This window comes from Lampris incognitus, chromosome 6 (genome assembly GCF_029633865.1).
Source record: "Lampris incognitus isolate fLamInc1 chromosome 6, fLamInc1.hap2, whole genome shotgun sequence".
In the NCBI taxonomy this organism is placed as follows: domain Eukaryota; kingdom Metazoa; phylum Chordata; class Actinopteri; order Lampriformes; family Lampridae; genus Lampris; species Lampris incognitus.
This window is the reverse complement of record NC_079216.1, coordinates 59,459,469-59,479,831: the sequence shown is the minus strand read 5'-3', so window position 1 is coordinate 59,479,831 and position 20,363 is coordinate 59,459,469. Positions and strand designations below refer to the sequence as shown.

At 46.7% G+C, this 20,363-nt stretch overlaps 1 protein-coding gene across 1 annotated transcript; it reads right to left on the bottom strand.

Moving 5' to 3' along the window:
- Positions 1-5,299: 5,299 nt before the first annotated feature.
- Positions 5,300-20,166, bottom strand: slc25a22a (solute carrier family 25 member 22a). Its single transcript, XM_056281905.1, has 11 exons — positions 20,090-20,166; positions 9,881-10,086; positions 9,649-9,774; positions 9,399-9,454; positions 8,946-9,036; positions 8,222-8,276; positions 7,402-7,462; positions 6,999-7,143; positions 5,875-6,029; positions 5,695-5,770; positions 5,300-5,551 (listed from the first exon to the last, which is right to left on the bottom strand). Exons 2-11 carry the CDS (start codon positions 9,898-9,900, stop codon positions 5,398-5,400), a joined length of 939 nt encoding a protein of 312 aa, XP_056137880.1. The 5' UTR covers positions 9,901-10,086; positions 20,090-20,166; the 3' UTR covers positions 5,300-5,397.
- Between the last annotated feature and the right edge of the window lie 197 nt (positions 20,167-20,363).

Here is a 20,363-nt window from a genome sequence, read left to right as displayed (position 1 = left end):
ACAACATTTTATGAGTTTTTCTTCCCCCCCCCCCCCCCCCCCCGTTGCATTGAAAACACTGATTTGGGCAACTGTGTCATTCATCACAAATATTCACAACACCCTCTATGTAGTAGAGAAATAGGTGGACAGCGGGGTGTGGGGCCCTAGTTTTAAAGTGCTGCACTGCACATTTCCTCTTGGAGGAAGAATATGGATGCCCTGGAGAAATCTCAGATGCTCAAAGGCCTCTGGGGACCCCAGAATTACATTTCCCTTACGTGGTGTGAAGTCATGACTGACATCTTGTGTTTTATTCTCCCCACCCCATCATATGTGTGTATCGTTCCTACTTATTGCATATTGGGTAAGCTGGCATGTGTATTTTGCGGTTGCATTTTACAGAAATATCTCTGACTAAGCTCTAATATACTCATTTTTTTAAGTATATCTTATAACATATAGGTTATATTCTCATACTTGACTTTTTTTGGAGTATCTAGTGAATAAACTGCAGAATGGCAAGATAGACGATAGTGGACACTATCGAACAGGTCTCTTAAAGTGACCACTTTTCTGCAAGGTACCACGTCCACAGTAATAGTGTTTTTATTGCACAAGACTAAGGTGTTTATAGTGATGGTGATGGAGATCGTCACCAAAATAAACTTCTGAGTCAAGCTCAAGTGTAATTTACGTTTGTAATATCAGGGGGTTTCATCCAGGGACATTTTATCTAGGTCTAAGAAATGTGGGTACGTGGGGTCTTTTGTGCCTCCTGATTCTTTGTGCTTTCTGTGATTGTATACACTCAAAGTCATATATTTGGTGTTTTCGGCCTCTCCTACTTCTGTCTACGCCCCTGCTATACCTGATGGGGAGTCTAGGTGGCAGAAGAGGGTGACAGATGGGAGGAGGAAAGGGTGGAGGAAGTGGGACTTACAATCTGAGAAGAAAAATACCGCAGTGTCACACTAACAACTACATACAATATCAACTACAGCACTACACGGCCAGACGCACACATACACACACTCACATACACATACACAATCAAATGCACAAGGTCAGAGAAGAGACACAGCTGTGTCCAACTAAATGACTTGCACGACATTTTCAAGATTGGACCGCACAGAGAGAGAGAGAAAAAAACAAAAAAACAAATCAGAAAACAAGGTAAAATAATTTTTTTTTTAAATCTCAATAATCTCAATAATTTCAACAGCAATAAAAGAAGTATAATGATCACAACAATAGCATATGAGATGAGCTAGCAATTGGAATGTTAGGGGGGAATATGACAATGTCCAATGCAAATCATAAAGCAGAAACCATGCTGAGCTGGCTTGTCTTTGTGTCTGAGGCCCTGCTGTTCCAACAACTTAAGGTACAAGGGGGCATCAACCATTTCCTTTCTGCCTCCCTTGCCTCTGGTTAGATCATTTTTTAGCACCAATTCAGTTAAAACAGCCTCCATCTTTAGTTTAGCCAGTTTCATATCACTGCTAATGCCATAGGTCACATTAACCTTCCAGTCTAGTATCAAGAGGTCCCTATCGGTTATGCCCAGGTCACATTTAACTCAGTTTACATGGTGCTTCCATTATGTCATGTCTGAAAACCAGGAGAAACCTTCACTTTGCCATGATAATTGGAAAATTAATCGGCATTGTGACGTTAGTATATTTCTGTATTTGGTCCAGGATGATAAAGCAAGAGGAGACCTACCTAAAGGCAGTCCACTGGAGCTAGCTAATAGCCCGGGAGCTCTGGCACCAGAAAACAACCATGTAAGGACTTGTCCCCCATTGCATACAGTAATAAAAAATAAAAAAGGATCAAACTTTAACTTTACTTCTCCGTAATTAAAGTTCAAATGATATTCTTCGTTGCATTTCCTTGATTTGATATATCAAATCCACACAAATGTAACTTTAAATCACGACAACAATAATTGAGAGAGGTGCTGGAGAGGTAGGTGTGCAAATAAGCTGTCATGTTTTAAAAAAAACAAAAACAAAACTAAAATATTAAGTTCATATCATCTGCATATGTACAATATAATGGACATTTTGACACAGAAAGACAACACATACAAATATATAGTGCTATACTGCCTATTGAAAGGATTATCGATAAATAGATCTCACTTCCACAAATGATCATACATTTAAGAGTCGCGCCGCGTATTTGCAGGGCAACAGAACAGTAAAACTGCTGCTTCTAAGCAGTGGAAGTAAAGAAGGAATGTGATTGGATGGTACACATCAGAGTCACCTTGATCTCGGGGGATTTAAACTCGTGGCAGGCTTTCAGCGATGTAATACATCATGCACCATATACACCGTGCAAGCTTTCTCAAAGGAGCATGAAGCAAACGCGTGAGACAAACAAGAGGAAACATTCAGTAAAAATCATAGCACGTCCCAAAAAATTTTTTGCACGACGCTGAAATCACTCCGATTCGATTCTCTGATCAAGAAAACGTCTTTCGGTCACTGTTTCAGTTACTGCCGCTGAGTGGGTGTATGGGTCGATGTGTTTGATTTGAGGATGCTGAATGTGAACTCGTGTGTAAGCACAATGGCTTCTGGGCCAGGGGTGCACGGGTTGATCTGGCTATGGCTTTGCTTGCTCAACGGTGGTTTGCGGCACTCGTATCGCTTAAGGAGGTTGCATCTGGTCATTGTCAACGTGCAACAAACGAATATCGTCTTTCCTTACGTTACAATGGCATTCTACTTGCGTGATCTTTAGGCCATTACGTACGAGGTCACAAGCTAGACAACGGTCCGATTTGCTTAAAGGAATAGGTTTTCTCACTGATCTACCCTACGTTACAGTTTGGTCGTGGTACTTACTGGTTTGGTGTTGCTTTTTATATAGTTTGGTGCTGCATACCACTGTACTTCAGCAAAAATGTTAGAAGATTTCTCCTTGCTGAGAGTAACACAGCCGAGATGTATTGTGGCGCAATCAGACGTTAGATATACAGTGGTGCTTGAAAGTTTGTGAACCCTTTAGAATTTTCTATATTTCTGCATTAATATGACCTAAAACATCATCAGATTTTCACACAAGTCCTAAAAGTAGATAAAGAGAACCCACTTAAACAAATGAGACAAAAATATTATACTTGGTCCTCTATTTATTGAGGGAAATGATCCAATATTACATATCTGTGAGTGGCAAAAGTATGCGAACCTTTGCTTTCGGTATCTGGTGTGACCCCCCCCCCCCCGCCCGCTCCCTTGTGCAGCAATAACTGCCACAAATCATTTCTAGAAACCGTTAATCAGTCCTGCATATCGGCTTGGAGGAATTTTAGCCCAGTCCTCTGTACAGAACAGCTTCAACTCTGGGACGTTGGTGGGTTTCCTCACATGAACTGCTCGCTTCAGGTCCTTCCACAACATGTCGATTGGATTAAGGTCAGGACTTTGACTTGACCATTACAAAACATTAACTTTATTCTTCTTTAACCATTCGTTGGTGGAACGAGTTGTGTGCTTAGGGTCGTTGTCTTGCTGCATGACCCACGTTCTCTTGAGATTCTGTTCCCGGACAGATGTCCTGACATTTTCCTTAAGAACTCACTGGTATAATTCAGAATTCATTGTTCTATCAATGATGGCAAGCCGTCCTGGCCCAGATGCAGCAAAACAGGCCCAAACCATGATACCACCACCACCATGTTTCACAGATGGGATAAGGTTCTTATGTTGGAATGCAGAATTTTCCTTTCTCCAAACATAACGCTTCTCATTTAAACCAAAAAGTTCTATTTTGGTCTCATCCGTCCACAAAACATTTTTCCAATAGCCTTCTGGCTTGTCCATGTGATCTTTAGCAAACTGCAGATGAGCAGCAATGTTCTTTTTGGAGAGCAGTGGCTTTCTCCTTGCAACCCTGCCATGCACACCATTGTTGTTCAGTGTTCTCCTGATGGTGGACTCATGAACATTAACATTAGCCAATGTGAGAGAGGCCTTTAGTTGCTTAGAAGTTACCCTGGGTTCCTTTGTGACCTGGCCGACTATTACACGCCTTGCTCTTGGAGCGATCTTTGATGGTCGACCACTCCTGGGGAGGGTAACAATGGTCTTGAATTTCCTCCATTTGTACACAGTCTGTTTGACTGTGGATTGGTGGAGTCCAAACTTGTTAGAGATGGTTTTGTAACCTTTTCCAGCCTGATGAGCATCAGCAAGGCTTTTTCTGAGGTCCTCAGAAATCTCCTCTGTTCTTGCCATGATACACTTCCACAAACATGTGTTGGGAAGATCAGACTTTGATAGATCCCTGTTCTTTAAACAAAACAAGGCGCCCACTCACACCTGGTTGTCATCCCATTGATTGAAAACACCTGACTCTAATTTCACCTTCAAATTAACTGCTAATCCTAGAGGCTCACATACTTTTACTCACAGATATGTAATATTGGATCATTTTCCTCAATAAATAAATGACTAAGTATAATATCTTTATCTCATTTGTTTAATTGGGTTCTCTTTATCTACTTTTAGGACTTGTGTGAAAATCTGATGACGTTTTAGGTCATATTAATGCAGAAATATAGAAAATTCTAAAGGGTTCACAAACTTTCAAGCACCACTGTAACCTGATCCATGTAAAAGGGCCAAGCCAGTCCATGTGCCCTCAGAGCTAGGCTGCATGACATGCTTCACTGCAACCACATCCAGGTGGGAAAGTGGCTTCTTAGTAAGGAGCACACGGAGTGTGTTGCGTACACATCCACACATCTTTCGGGTCTTTGTCTGAAACAGGCATACACTTCGCTTGAATTCATCGTAAGCTATCTGGTGAGATGTAACGTCTTGCACAATTCTTCAAAGAGCATAATTTGTTATTAGGCCAGCTAATCTACTGTTTACATTGGAATTCAGATATTTTCATAAGCTGGCGATATATGCAGTACTGTGTGATGATTAATTTGTTTTTTATGAATATTCAATAGATCGTCGTCATTATCATTGGGACTTAGGCCATTTGGAAAACACCTAGGTACTAAAAAGCTTGGGTGATGCAGCAACCTAGGGCAGTACATCTACTTCTTTAATTCGACAATCACGTCTGTAAAATCAATAAAATAATCAATTTATAAAGTAATATTCTTTGAAATTGGGAATGATAGATGTGGCTTTGATCCCAGAAGAGCTGGTTTTTGCCTGCCCATTGGAACTTTATGCAACACCATAGGCAGCTTGGCAAGGAACCCCCCCCCCCCCATGAACTGAGTGGAAAACTCGACATTCAACATAAAAAGGAAAACAAAAATGTGTATTGGTTGGTTACGCTTTGACCCACATATGATCAAAACCTTCTTTCACGACGAGATGAGTTCTGGCGTGAATGGTGCAATTCATACAGGAGGGAAAGGCAGAGAGGAGGGGCTTCTTAGTTGTCCTTTTTGGGCAAGAAGCTGAGGATGAATTCACCCACACCCAGGAAGTAGACCACCTGGGCGATCCCAAAGAGAGGTGCTATGACTAGGGCACGACAGTAGGCTCCCTTCAGGAAGGCTGACGGACCCTCATTACGCATGATTTTGCTGAAGGGCATATAAGAGCTCATTGAATAAACTGAATATTTTACAGTCAGCATGAGTAATGTGTCAGTTCCATACAATGGCTGAGTTGCTGTGCACACACGGCACCACAACACACCTTATCTGCGAGGACATAATGAAGTTACCTGATACAGTCAGTCACTCCGCTGTATGTGTCTTCGGTGCTCCCCCGATTCAGGGACTGCAATCTCGTCTTTATCACTGCAATACAAAGGGCCCCAGTTAAAACAAAGGGATGAAACACACCAAATCCACTGTCACCGTTTGCACAACACTTTAAAAGGCAGTGGTGCCCTGTTGCTCACCGTCAACGGGGTTGACAGCAACAGCCGCCGTACTCCCGGCAAGGCAGCCTGATATAAAGGACACGTAAAACGGGGCAGGCCCTTCGACGCCTCTCTTCCCCAGGTTATTCAGGTTGGCAAAAAGGGGGAAGTAGATGACTGAGAAAGGAACATCCCTACGAAAGATGAGGAGAAATAGATATGATGATGAAATTGCTTATTGATTTATGCTTTGAACTAAGCGCAGTTGTACAGGGACGGGCATCGTTTGGATTTTAACGGTTCCGATTCCGCTTTTCGGTTCCGGTTCTTAACGGTGCTCGGTTCCGGTTCTTTGAGAGGCGGGGTCAAAACAGGTCACATGCTTCGTTCACAGAGGAAAATTTTGTTTAAAAAAAACTTAATACAAGCGGTTCTGTTTTAAGAACGGATCATTCATGTGAATGTCTCATTGTTATATTTACGTTTACAACAACTGTCTTCACACATGAAGGTGAAGAAATAAAGACACTGTCACAACCTGGTCCGGACTACCGGGTATTAAACTCCTTAAATCGGGAACTTCTTGTTTAGAAAAATGAGCATATCTGCCTTCTCAGGCTGTGTACGTGAGCGTTCAGCACAGAAAAAAACACATTTCAGTATCTGCATACAGTTTACAGCCATTCGCTCAACTACAAGTTGTCTCGCTGTCTCGAATAAGACAAACGCCGCTCGCTGTTTGCTCAGCGTTGCTGAAGAGGAGGCCGAGGCAGGAGATGGAGACCGGCGCAACACGTCAAACACGGTACACTGCTTCGTTTGTACACCGCGTAGGCGAAGGTGTTTGGCCATATTTGTTGTGCCTCCTCCCTTGCACGAAACAAGTTCGCCACAGGCGTTGCGCTGTAACCGCCGCTTGCTCTGGTCCACGATGGCGCACATTTAACTTGCGGAGGCGGAAACTACGGAAGCTGCATGTCGCCACCGCGGAAACTGAAACCAACTTTAGCGCGAGAGTGAAGTTTATTTAGGAACCGATAGGCGGAATCGAAATTTGAATCTCTCAATGATTCCCTTGGAATCGGAATTTTGGACCGGTTCTCGATGCCCAACCCTACAGTTGTACCCTGATGGCACTGCTAGAACCACTGGACCTGGCATACCTGAGCAGCGTGGCGCCAAGGCCTTTGTATAGTCCAGCAATGCCCTTCTCCCTAAGCAGCTCTCGGGTCAGCTGTATGGCTGTTGGGGACTTGGTCTCTATGGTGCCCTCTGCCACCATCTGCGGCATCAGCTTCCTCTGAGCCTCTGAGGAGCACAGCAAGGACAACATTATGACCATCACATTTGCGATGAGGAGATACTGAGGTAGTCCATCAGCAGAAAAGGAGGCGCAATAGAGGCCATTCAGAACATCTATTAAGACTATGTAATTCATAAAAGGAAAGATAGAAAGAAACATATTCATCTATGTGACGGTTGTAATTTCTGATTTGGCCACATGGGGCTGCTATTTCTCCATTTCATAAAAAATGTCACCTCATACTGGTCTATATTTGCTCTCACCTATTCGACCAGCATCTTGAAGCTGGATTTTTAACATCTCCATTGGCGTTGTGACAATAACCTGCAACAATAAATAATGACGCTGTTACCTGTAAGCCCATTTTATCCCACATTGTATGGTGATTTTATGGTGAATGAATGGGGCAACTGGCTTCACTGCAGTGTGATTAGCAGTTGGTGAAATGTCTGACGTGAAGATTACAGCCATTAAGGTGTTAATGCTCGAGTCTGTGAGGCACAAGAGCTACCAAGCACAGATCTACTGGCACCTATTAGCAAACCGTCAACTCTTGCGTTCCTCCGTAATCCATACAGTAGTACCTAGTTAACTGGATTAAAGGTAGGATGGTCATGTTCGTAGTAACAGTCTTAATCCAAGGTCTGTTACCCTTAATCTAATCGCGTCTCTTTGGTTAAATGCCCTCACTGACAACAACCATTCTGACTCAATCACGCAGTGCACATGGCCAAACACTCACGTCTTATCTGATCGCCCACATTTGGCTGCCAATATCGCAGGACAACCTGATAACAATTATTCGCTGGTAATTATGACGGGCTAGACAGAATCAAACTCACATGGCATGTTTAAACAGCAAATATCTTGTCCAGAAACTATCTAGGAATAATGTAATTTCTGTCTTCTTTTGTTTATTGCAATGGTTGTGTATGCGTCATGCAAGAGTAAGTGAGTGGCAGAGATCAGACTCGTGATACACACATTGGGGAGGGTTGCCTTTACGGGGGGGATGGGGGGTGGGGTGGGGGGTCCATATGGAGGACAGCAGGGTGTAATTACAGAAGCAACTTGCTCACTCACCTGACATGTACCTGCCCCGCATCCAGCCAGCATCTCTTTGATCAGGGTGAGTTTTCTAGAGGGATCAGCAAAAGGAGGAAAAGGGACATACAAGGCGTGCGTTTTTCAGATGAAGAGCTCTGGTCATGCTACCTTTTTAAAGCGTCCATCGCCACTTGAGCTGACAAGGCTAATCTTTGTCCCCCATCTCAGCACACATCACCCAAAGGAACAGATTAATAATTCACAAACTGAACATCTGGGGAAAACAGGCCAACTACTCATCAAACTACATTTGTTACCATAGAGATGACGACGGCCACCCAAGGAACCCTCAGATTTGTCCATGCAGAAAGTGTGCATGGGGGGGAAGTAGAAGCAGCAATGTCAATGTGCTAAGTCAACAGCTATGTGTTGACTATTGACATATGACATGTGAAAGGGTTGCGCTCTCGTTTTTAAATGGGAACACTGATGTCAGATAGGGCTACTCCAACAACGTAATGTGCCATTAGCTCATGGATAATGCAGTACTTTTCCACTGAGCAAGCAAGTAACAGGCCACTGTGGGATGCCTGTGCCCGGGTGAGGATGACAGTATTGGAGGATTAGCTGGAGCTTGGGTGTGAATACAGACGGCTAATGTGTCAGGTTACGTGTTAGTAAACACACAAGCTAATCACGGTGTGAATGAGCGGAGTGGATGTGTGTGTCAGTCATCCTGCCCAGTGCCTGCGTGGCTCACCCATCCTTGGAGAGGTGATGCCTGAAGAAGTCATTTGCAGCCAGTTTGATGGCCTTCTCCGGAGTGACTAGTGTTAGGTTCACCGCCGCCCCTGATCGAAGGGAGAGAACAAAGGAGAGAGAGAGAGAGAGAGACACGGGAAGAGGGCGAGACGAGAGAGAGAAAGAAAGGGGGACGAAAGGAAAAACCGGATGAAAACAGAGCAGATGGAAGAGAGAAAGGCACAGGGAAAGCGAGACCGGGGCTGTCTAAATAGGATCGTTTCCATTCAAATTGTAAATGGTAACTAAACACAGAACTCTACACCGTAGCCAGCTTCTTCAGTGGGCTCAACGTTTCCTTTATTTGCGTCACAACATAAAAGACGTGTCATGACAGCCTGCAGGTTTTTCCGTGGCGCAGAAGCACTGGTCCATGTTCTGCACGGAAGTGCCTGCTTTTCCAAAAACCCACCTCTGTACATCCCAAAATATCCCTCTGACCGGATGGTCTTGATGAGGCAATCGGACCTGCAACACAAAACAAACACCGTCATGCTGTGCACTGTCACTTCAAGTGTCCTGTATTTGCTGGGAACCCAGACCGTACATCGAGTGAGACCGTGAACTGGGTCAGAATCAGAACGACTATAACTATAACCCTGTGGCGATGCCGCTGTAAACTGGGGGCACTTCGTGCTTCCGAGCAGTAAATGTGTACCTACATGCTGGTGTAAAGGCGAGATCCATTTTGCTGGTTTTGCAGACGGGTCTTGGCCAGGTCAATGGGAAACACACAAGTTACTCCAATCAGGCCGGCGATCCCTCCATTGATCAATTTGGCAGGCAAACTAACATGGAGGGGGGTTGTCCAAACACGAAAAGGAGACATTATTAAACATTAAACTACGCAAACATTATTCGAAAGAGGTCACGGAGAGACACGCTCCACCTTACCTGATCTGCTTGTCAGCCATTTATCTTAGGCCTCGGCAGATGGTCCACGTGTCGGTCTGTCTGTGAGTTGGCCACTCAGTCGCGGCCTCGAACCTCCGTCGTTTGTTACGGTGATGGGTTGCTGTCCAAGTGTGACGCGGTCATGCAGACTGATTGTTTGCTCGTTCGGCTCCCTGTAGTGTCTCCTGCGTCAGGCTGGATGATATCTGTATAGAGATATTGGGGGGGGGGGGCGTTTAACCTCAAAAGCCCTCACGGAAAGGGTGCCCGTTCGCAGAACCATGCCGGCCTCGACGGGATCGATGCGTTTCAAAGGTTGCGCTGAAGTAAACATTGCCAACTTGTACAGCAGCTCTCCAATAAGGAGTTAATGTTTCACAGACGGGCCTGGAGAGCTAGGGGGCGCTTTATAGGATGACAGGAGATGTGCCGCAGGAAAATGGCTATTTAGAGCTACACGCTAACTCCTTCAATCACACACCTTGCTCTCCTTGTCAACTAAAAGGTTAGCCGGGGTCTAACATTGGGAAAGTTGTGCTGCAAAGCGGACGCTTTCCAGGGTCCATTCCCGGGGCCCATTCCCGGGGTCCATGCATTATTCAGCAACGCTGCTGACAGCTTTCCCAAAAATAGAGCTTCGGCATTCACAGCACGGGGACTGCATTTAATTAAACAAATCTATCACCACCCAAACATCTGTGCCTCCTGCACGTCCTCGAACACTCGCCGCCATGCAGTGCACACTCTTAATTCATGACTTTAGCGTTTAAGAGTTATTCGACTTGATGGAGGTTCGTTCAAGTTGGAAATATGCCGCAACCTTTGAGCAAACAGATGAGGGAGAAGAAAAAACAAACATGATGGCAGGCGGCTGAGATGTTCTCTCTCTATTTTGCCACAAAATGCCCTGGATGTGGAAAAAGATGTTTCCCATTTCCCCTTTCATTCCCTCCACCCCCTCCGTCGACCAATCACAACCTGCCTACAAGTAAGTGTGCAACCCGCCTCCTCCCCCTCCTCCCCCTCCGCCTGACACTCACTCCCTTTTTGCTCTCAGCCACGACTCAGACGCACGGCATTGTCATTTGTGGTCTTTGCCGAATTGTCCCTTTTCCTGTGGCAAGCACACACAAACGCACAAACGCACAAACCCACCGTGGAGACTGGGTTTCCAACTCCGCCGACTGCCGCTCGGAGAAAATACCCAGCATGCACGTCTAGGGGTGGGATATAAGTGTGTCAAAGCATGAATGCAGCTGTGCTCCAGTGTGTTTGGTTTGGATGGAGACTGGAGGCCCACCTCCCCGTGTGAGCAGCGCTCCAGCGGTGTGTTTGGGGAAGGGGAAGGGGTGGGGGTAGGGGGGGGTTTCAGACCAGGTCGCTGAGCACTCCCTGCTGCCTGCTGGTTGAGCGTCGGGCCTTTCCTGTCCTCACGCGAGCCGCATAAGGCCAACATCATAGCCGTGCCCCCCCGCCTCTCACCTCCCCCGACGTCCCCCCCCCCTCACCCCTCCATCTGCTTCGCCCCTCTCTACTCCCTGTCACACAACCTTCAGTCTCTTTTCCGCTCTCTCTCTCCTATTGTTTCGCCACAGCCATCAAATCACTTCCTTTTCCTCGTGACCACGAAAACCCGTGACCGATTCCTCCTCAGTCGGCGCTGTCTTCACCGGCTTTCCTTTCCGACCACGATCTGCTGCGGAAAAGTACAAATACCCCTTTTTAAAGAAGCTCAGGAGGAAGAGCGGGTGTGCTGTGGCCTCCTATGACGTCCACCGAAGCGACAGCTAGCTTCATCCCTCACAACCCCGGGGGCTTCAACCGGGCCACTTCAACACGTCAGCACCCATGCAGTCCTTCGGCCCGTGAAGGGCCAAGCGTTGCATCTCAGCTACGCTGTCTTGTCACGACAATTACAGTCTGTGCGGCAACAACTGGCTCGATTCGGCGTGCAGTCTGCACGGCAGAGCGGTGTCGCTCATCCAGCCGGGCCCCCTGGAAAATCCTCTTTTTCCTCTTTTCTTTTTTTAATACCAGCATGAGAGAAACCAACAACTCATGCCATAACCGCCACGCCATGGGATTACTCAGCTACACAGACTTTCAAACGACAAAAGCTCAGTCATATCTCACACTTAAGAATCAAACGGACCCAAACTAAGACCAAAAGTGTCCTACTGGGACGGCGACTTGAGTTTGAAAGCGTAACGGCGCCGGCGAATCGATGCGTAACAACACGTGGCAGTTATATTTTGAGTTGGTACCCGTGCGGCAGATAAGCGGTGATGAGTAAACAATAGGCCAGGTAAATGAACAACTCGCCTTCTGCTCAACACCTTGGACTTAAGATATCAACCCGCCCCCAAACCCGCTACACGACACCGACTCGGTCCTCGTCCCGAGGGCTGTAAAAAGGCTCCAGGGGCCGAATGAGGTGGGCGCGTTGGGCCTGACCCTTGTTCTTCCATGCAGTTTCAGTAATGAGGTGATAAACAGCCCCGCTGACGAGGACGTGCCCCGGCCGGCGTAATGCGCCGCTATGAGGCCGGGGGCGAGAATAAACCGAGGCCCTGCATGGCGCTGCCTCTTCCTTCTCTAAAAGGCTTGTGAAATACGTTTCCTCGGCAAAAATAAGTGTGAAGATTTGCTGATTGTCCTTAAAAACGTCAGCTTGCTGTCCAAAGCTCAGTATATCCACACTTCTTTTTTTTTGGGGGGGGGGGGCTGGAAAAGGTGGTATTGATAATCTGTAGATAAAGAGGCTCTAAAGAGTCTCTTCTTTAATTAACCTTTGGTCCTTTTTCTTTTTCAATGTAGAGTTTATGGACCGATGTCGACTGTTAAAAGCCTTTTACTTATCCTCATGTTTCACAACATGAGGACCTCACACACTAAAACGTGATGAGAGGGCGGCGATCTCGCGAGGAACACGCGCGGCTGTGCAGTCATTACTGACTTCTTCGGTGTCTGTCAGTGTCGCAGCCGAGTCACTAAACCTCGAGTCCGAGTTGAGTCTCGAGTCCCCCGTGTTCGAGTCTGAGTCCGAGTCCTCAAAGAAGAGTCCGAGTCGAGTCCAAGTCGAGCCCCCCATTAGCCGAGTCCGAGTCATCAAGGTTGAGTCTGAGTCGCGTTCCAAGATGGCCCCCAGCGCCGTAAAAAAGGTCGACATGAAACAAAGTGACGCAGCTGTCACCACTTCAAAGGCAGTTTATTCACTTTGTGTCACAACAGCCAAACAAATGCACTCGCAAGCATTGCTCACACACCAGTGTTGTGGTCGAGTCACTAAACCTTGAGTCCGAGTCGAGTCTCGAATGTTCGAGTCCGAGTCTAAGTCCAAGTCGTCGGTGCGGAAGTCCAAGTCAAGTCACAAGTCCTGAAAATCAGGACTCGAGCCCAGGACTCGGACTCGAGTCCTGGGCTTGAGTACTACAACACTGGTGTCCGTTAAGTCTGTTGCCATTAGATGTGAGGGAAGTGGATGCAAAAGCGCCACTTATCTCTTACTGGATCTCATTCTTAGAAGAAAATAAAAGACGACTGTTCACGCTAACTGTACTCAAGTCTTTATGGACCTTTTTATTATGTTGGCCTACTGTGGGGGGGGTTTTTTTGGCAGATTTTTTGTATAAATGCAATTATCTGTTGAATGTAGGGGTCCTGAGGTGGCCACGGATGGCAAAAAGTTTCCCAAATATAATTATCAACAAACTTTAGATATGGTTAAGCACGTTGTGAGCCTGGGGATGTGACTGTTAGCATTCGCGCCTTGTGCAGAATGACGACAGAAAAGATGAACAGCAGAGAGCCCTTGGGTTGGGCTGAGAGAGGCGACATCGCCACAGAGTGACGTTAAAGAGCCATAACACGTAGCGTAGCGGTCTATTCCGTCGCCTACCAACACAGGGATCGCCGGTTCGATCCCCGTGTTACCTCCGGCTTGGCCGGGCGTCCCTAGACACAACTGGCCGTGTCTGCGGGTGGGAAGCCGGATGTGGATATGTGTCCTGGCCGCTGCACTAGCCCCTCCTCTGGTTGGTTGGGGCGCCTCTTCGGGGGGGGAGGGGGAACTGGGGGGGGGGGACAGCATGATCCTCCCACGCGCTACGTCCCCCGGGTGAAACTCCTCACTGTCAGGTGAAAAGAAGCGGCTGGTGACTCCACATGTATCGGAGGAGGCATGTGGTAGTCTGCAGCCCTCCCCGGACTGGCAGAGGAGGTGGAGCAGCGACCGGGACGGCTCGGAAGTGAGAAAAGGGGGGGGGGGGGTCAACAAACAAAAAAACAAAAACAAAAAAATCAAATGACACCAAAATGGCCAGGGACTTGAGCTCGCTGAACAGATAAATATTACAATTTAACATACACGGTTGAGGCTCATGAGCATCCTGACATTTGTTTTTCTACATCTGTGCCACCATATAGCTTTTATATGCTATAAGGACACATTTATGTGTGGATTAATGTCAGTTAATGTGTTAATACCGTGCTTAAAACTAAATTCATACTCCAACATGTTCGAGCGCTTCCTTGCGAGCATGTTTTACAGCTGCCTTCCAGCATATCCACTTACTGCACCTGTAGGCGTCCTCACTGGTTTCTGATATCGTGGCATGCAGTATCATAAAACGTATTATTCTAACGGATAGCTTTCTATTTCCCATATTTTTCAAACCCTCCTTATTTGCAGTCTTGTGCTTAAATATGCTCTGGTTAACCTGTTCTGTACTATCATTCGTTTATTTGAACGTTTGATGGTTTTACAGCGGCATTTATTTCTTCTCGTAATCTCGTCTCTTATCTTAACTGCGGTGTTACTATTTTGGTTTAATTGTGCTTTATGTACCACTTGCTCTTTTTCTATTAACTTTTTATACACTGTATTCTTCTATTAACTTTTTATACACCGTATTTTTCTCCTATAAATCTGCTGCTGCAACAAGCTCCATTTCCCCGTCATTTAAAATTCACCCAAATTTGTCACCTGGTGGGGGGTAACCAATTTGAATTCTTTTCATTTTCAAAAAGAGAATTCCGTTTATCTTATGAAAATGAGAAGGGAAAAAAAACATGATTTAGATTTCAGTTCATCCATCACAAAATCCTGTGATCCGGTGCCACTGTATGTGTCACCGGTCTGTGACTTGGTGGCACATACAGTGGAGTCATTGTGGACGGTCTGGAACGTGACGGGAGACAGAGAGTGCCCTGTCAGTACTGTGGCAGATGACCTCAGCTCACATGAGTCCTTTTGGCTAGTCGAAGGCAAAGTGAAGAAAGGAGAATCCCGTGGTCCTTCCTTAATAGGCTGAAAGCAGACTCCCGTGTAATGCAATCCAGCCAGCATATACCAGCTCTGTCTATATGAACCCTGCAGACTATCATATAGAGCAGGAAACTCTGTATTGAGTGTTTGAAACCCTGCAGACTATCATATAGAGCAAGAAACTCTGTTTTGAGTGTTTGAAACCCTGCAGACTATCATATAGAGCAAGAAACTCTGTATTGAGTGTTTGAAACCCTGCAGACTATCATATAGAGCAAGAGACTCTGTTTTGAGTGTTTGAAACCCTGCAGACTATCATATAGAGCAAGAGACTCTGTATTGAGTGTTTGAAACCCTGCAGACTATCATATAGAGCAAGAGACTCTGTTTTGAGTGTTTGAAACCCTGCAGACTATCATATAGAGCAAGAGACTCTGTATTGAGTGTTTGAAACCCTGCAGACTATCATATAGAGCAAGAGACTCTGTATTGAGTGTTTGAAACCCTGCAGACTCTCATATAGAGCAGGAAACTCTGTATTGAGTGTTTGAAACCCTGCAGACTATCATATAGAGCAAGAGACTCTGTATTGAATGTTTGAAACCCTGCAGACTATCATATAGAGCAAGAGACTCTGTATTGAGTGTTTGAAACCCTGCAGACTCTCATATAGAGCAGGAAACTCTGTATTGAGTGTTTGAAACCCTGCAGACTCTCATATAGAGCAGGAAACTCTGTATTGAGTGTTTGAAACCCTGCAGACTATCATATAGAGCAAGAGACTCTGTATTGAGTGTTTGAAACCCTGCAGACTATCATATAGAGCAAGAGACTCTGTATTGAGTGTTTGAAACCCTGCAGACTATCATATAGAGCAAGAGACTCTGTATTGAGTGTTTGAAACCCTGCAGACTATCATATAGAGCAAGAAACTCTGTATTGAGTGTTTGAAACAAGTGCATTAATGAAAACAATTGTAAGAGATTCTTGAGATTCTTCCTCTGGGTTGTGGAGGGTAGAGTCTCAATACTTTATTGCCACATCAACAGAACTGACTGGAATTTGACTTACTGAGCTCACGTAAACACAGGCAAACACATAAAACCCCTCACTTATAACACACATATTAATCCAAGATAAATAAATGGATAAAATCCAACCCGTAAAATAAAATGATCGTGAAAGCATTAAACAAACTGGTAGAATAAAATAAACTCCCACACATAAGAACGCCATGGGTAAAACACCAGCACCTCCCGGGGAATTAGCAGCAGCAGTCAGCAGCGCTGCCGTGGGCTGGGGGAAACTATGTTTCGTTTCACTCCACGTACGCATGAAATGAAACGACAAATAAAGTGTTCCTGATTCCTGAACATCTAACGAGCCACGAGATAAAGTGCTTCAAGTACATCCTAATAAAAACAACTGCCTTGTTGCACAGTCAGTTAAACCTACCCAGCAGCCTGCAGTGCCGAGTTCAGAGTGTTAAGGAGGCGGATGGCTTCAGGATATGTGCTATTCTGTAATCCGGATGTTCTGGTCTTAAGTCCTTTGTGAGAAGGCAGGCCATAAAAAAGGTCCTTAGCCGGGTGAGAGGGTTCCTTTAGAACTTTAAGGCCCTTCTTTTGTAGTCAAGCCTTATATATTTCCGCTAGGGGTGAGATCGCATCTGACAATTCTGGATGCAGTACGCACCACTGTGTCCAGCGGTCTCCTGTCCTCAGCTGACGTGTTGCCCAACCACACAGTTGTTGCGTAGGTAAGGACGCTGTCCACTGCTGCTCTATAAAACTGCAGCGTACCGTTCCTGGATATCCCTAATTTTCTCAGCTGTCTTAAAAAGAAAAGTCTCTGGTGTACTTTCTTGAGAATAGTAGTGGTGTTATCCCCCCATTTCAAGGTGGGGGTTATTGCCACTCCCAGGAATTTGTAGCTGTCCACTTATTGAACTTCAGTGTTGTTCATGACCAGGGGTAGGTGGTGCACATGGCTCCTTCAAAAGTCCACGACTACTTCCTTGGTTTTAAAAAACATTTAACTCCAGGTTGTTTGCGTTACACCAGTCCACCAGAGAGGAAATCTCACTTCTGTAGGCAGTTTCATCATTGTCGGAGATCAAACCCACTACTGTGGTGTCATCAGCGAATATAAACATCCTACCAGACTGGGAGTGAGAAACGCGGTCATTCGTGTACAATGAGTACCAGAGTGGGGACAGTACACACCCCTGCGGGGTCCCAGTGCTGATGATTGAAGGTTTAGAGAGTCTGTCATTAAGTTTGACCACCTGCCTCCACTCCGACAACAAGTCAAGCACCCATTGACACAGGGACTGTTCAACCCCCATATGAAAGAGTTTGTCATACAGCTGGGATGGGAGAACAGTATTAAAAGCTGAACTGTAATCGACAAACAGAACCCTTGTAAAGGTGCCAGAGGCCTCTAGGTGCTGAAAAATAGACTGCAGGCACAATGAAACTGCATCATCAACAGACCTGTTTGCTCCACATGCAAACTGATAAGGCTCTAGGACAACACTGGAAAGATGGTTACACACCAGGCGTTCAAAGATTTCCATGATAATATGTCAAAGCAACAGGTCTGTAGCCATTCAGACAGCTTGGGTTGGGTTTCTTAGGCACGGACACAATCAGTGCTGACTGAAAACACACTGGGACCCTCTGTTGTGCAAGGGACCGGTTAAAAGTCTCAAAATAGGGGCAAGTTCATATGCACAGTATTTCATCATTGTCTTTAATCGCATTATTTACTTCAACTTGCAAATGTAGGGTCATAACCAGCATGTACTTTTGTATCTGACAGCTACTCTATCAAATACTGTGTGACGCAGTAACATCAGACAGCTCCCAACCTCGGCTCTCCCCGATACTCATCTAAAGGAATTCTGTAAAACCCAAACGGCAGTGTTGTTGTCATGGTTTCTGAAAATCGGTGTCATTACAATGAGTCTATTTATGGAGCCGTCCACAGCACTGCGGAAATGAGGGATGAAATTTTGTAGTGTCACAAATAAATCTGATTACCATTTCCTCTTCCCTCCTGCAGCAGGATTATAAACCTAATACCTATTTATGGACGCTCCCTCTCAATCTCCATTTACAATGAGGGACACGGTACACGGACAGCTGTGTAGCTCCATTTGAACTCCTCTGAATTACTGCTGTAGATTTCAGGCCTACACAATTGTGCATTCTTATGCTCAGCCAGTGTAAATAACAAATGATAGGTTATGAGGTTTCTTCAGGTGTAAGGGGGGGGGAGGGGGAGGGCCTCTGGTGCAAAGAGATGTACGGGTAAAGACTGTCCCACTTCTTGGAAAAACGTGCTCACACGGGCCAAGATTGTAACCTTACCAGAGGCTTCTCGCTTGTTATCAGCCCCGCTCTGGCCTCCTCTTGCCCGTCCCCATGCCAAAACCAAGATATCAAGACAACACGGTGGGGACTGGAATTTCCTTTACGAAAATAATCAGTCACATCAAGACATCCCCCCCCCCCCCATTGTGTGTAAATAACGGCGAGGCCTTGAATTTCTGACATCCCTGGACACGCAGCAGTATGCTGACACCCACCAGCACAGCTAGACTCCGTTCTACTTCTATGCACGTGTACGCTGACATTTACACCCCCCTAGATTCTGGGGGGGGGGGGGGACAGCGGTTTGCTTGGAAAACCTCACTGTGTGGGTCTGCAACCCTACTTTCAGATTAGAGGGATAATCGAACTGGCAGGCTTCCCCCCCCCCCCCCCGGCATCACAGACATGACAAAAGGCATGTGTCCATTAGAAAGGATGAGGATAGGGTGTCACCGTACTCCAAAGAGACGTCGCCTCATCAATTATTTCGAGGCTGCAGGAGCGCTTTCTGAGGCAAAATGGTCTGATCGTACGTCCTCCCGCGCATGAATGAAAGTGGGGGGGGGGGGATGTGCAAAACCACAGTATCCAGACTACAGTTACAGAGTGTGTGTGTGTTAAAATGTATCCATCTAGCAAATAAAAGAGCTCGAGGCCCCGATTTACAAGGGGTGGCCGGATAACGGAAGCTTTCAGAAGGCGCGAGAGCCCGGCTGATGGCTTTCGTTGCGCCCGCTGTGGCCTCCTCTGTGTCCGAGAGAAAAGGTCTATCCATCCACCCATCGTCAGAACCGCTTATCCTGCTCTCGGGGTCGCGGAGATGCTGCTGCCTAGCCCAGCGGTCACTGGGCGGCAGGCGGAGAGACACCCTGGACAGGCCACCAGGCCGTCACAGGGCAAGCATATAAAGGTCAATTATCATCGTTATGATTATTATTCGGCCTAATCAATCCTAAATAACGGACAGCTGACAGGACATCATCTCGTGACACCATTCGGATGTACAGGAGGGGGGGGGTAGCTATTTCTCTTGACATGATGGATGGATTACACCTATGTTCACGGGGCATTACTGTTAATGATAAGCCATAATAAGGCTATTATAGCGGCACGTGAGACGCGGTGGGGGGGGGGTGTGCGAGTCCGCTCCCGTTACATCCCCCCGCGCCTCGGACAACGTACCTGCAGCCGACGTCCCTCCGCGACAAGGACGAAAACACTCGGCTTTTCGCGACGAGGAACCGAGCCGCCCGCCACAGAAGGGGGAGCGGGGGGGGGGGGGAGGAGAAGATTCGCTCCTCGCATCGGAGGGACGGGAAGGGTCACACTCCGGACACGAAACGCGATCTCGGATGCGCACAAATTCCTCCCCAAAAAACCTCCGAACAGACGCAGGATGAGCGCGCGCGGCGCCGCGCGCGCGCTCATCCACGCCGTACCCGAGCAGACGCGGACATTGCGGCGTCTGGGGAAGGACTCGGCTTGCCTGCTCCCGAATAACAGAACCCGTTATTCTGAACGCATATGCCGAGCCGGAATAGAGCCGCCCTGTTTACATGCACATACCGTACAGAGAGCCGGGTCCGGCATCCGCTGTGGGCTCCGCCTGGGCTGGAAATGAGCGTTTGCGCCTTACGTCGTTGCACGGCTGACAGGATGGCATTCGTCAGAGTACCGGCGTTACTAGCGTCTGAGTCTCTTGCGGGGGGGTTGGGAGGGAGGGAGGGGAGGGAGGTTTGGAGCAGGGCTCGTGCGAAAAGGGAAGGGGGATAAGGGTCCTCTAGTGGCGTGTAGTAGAAAGCGCAGATGCGCTTTACATTTACAGCCGCTGTGAAGGTGT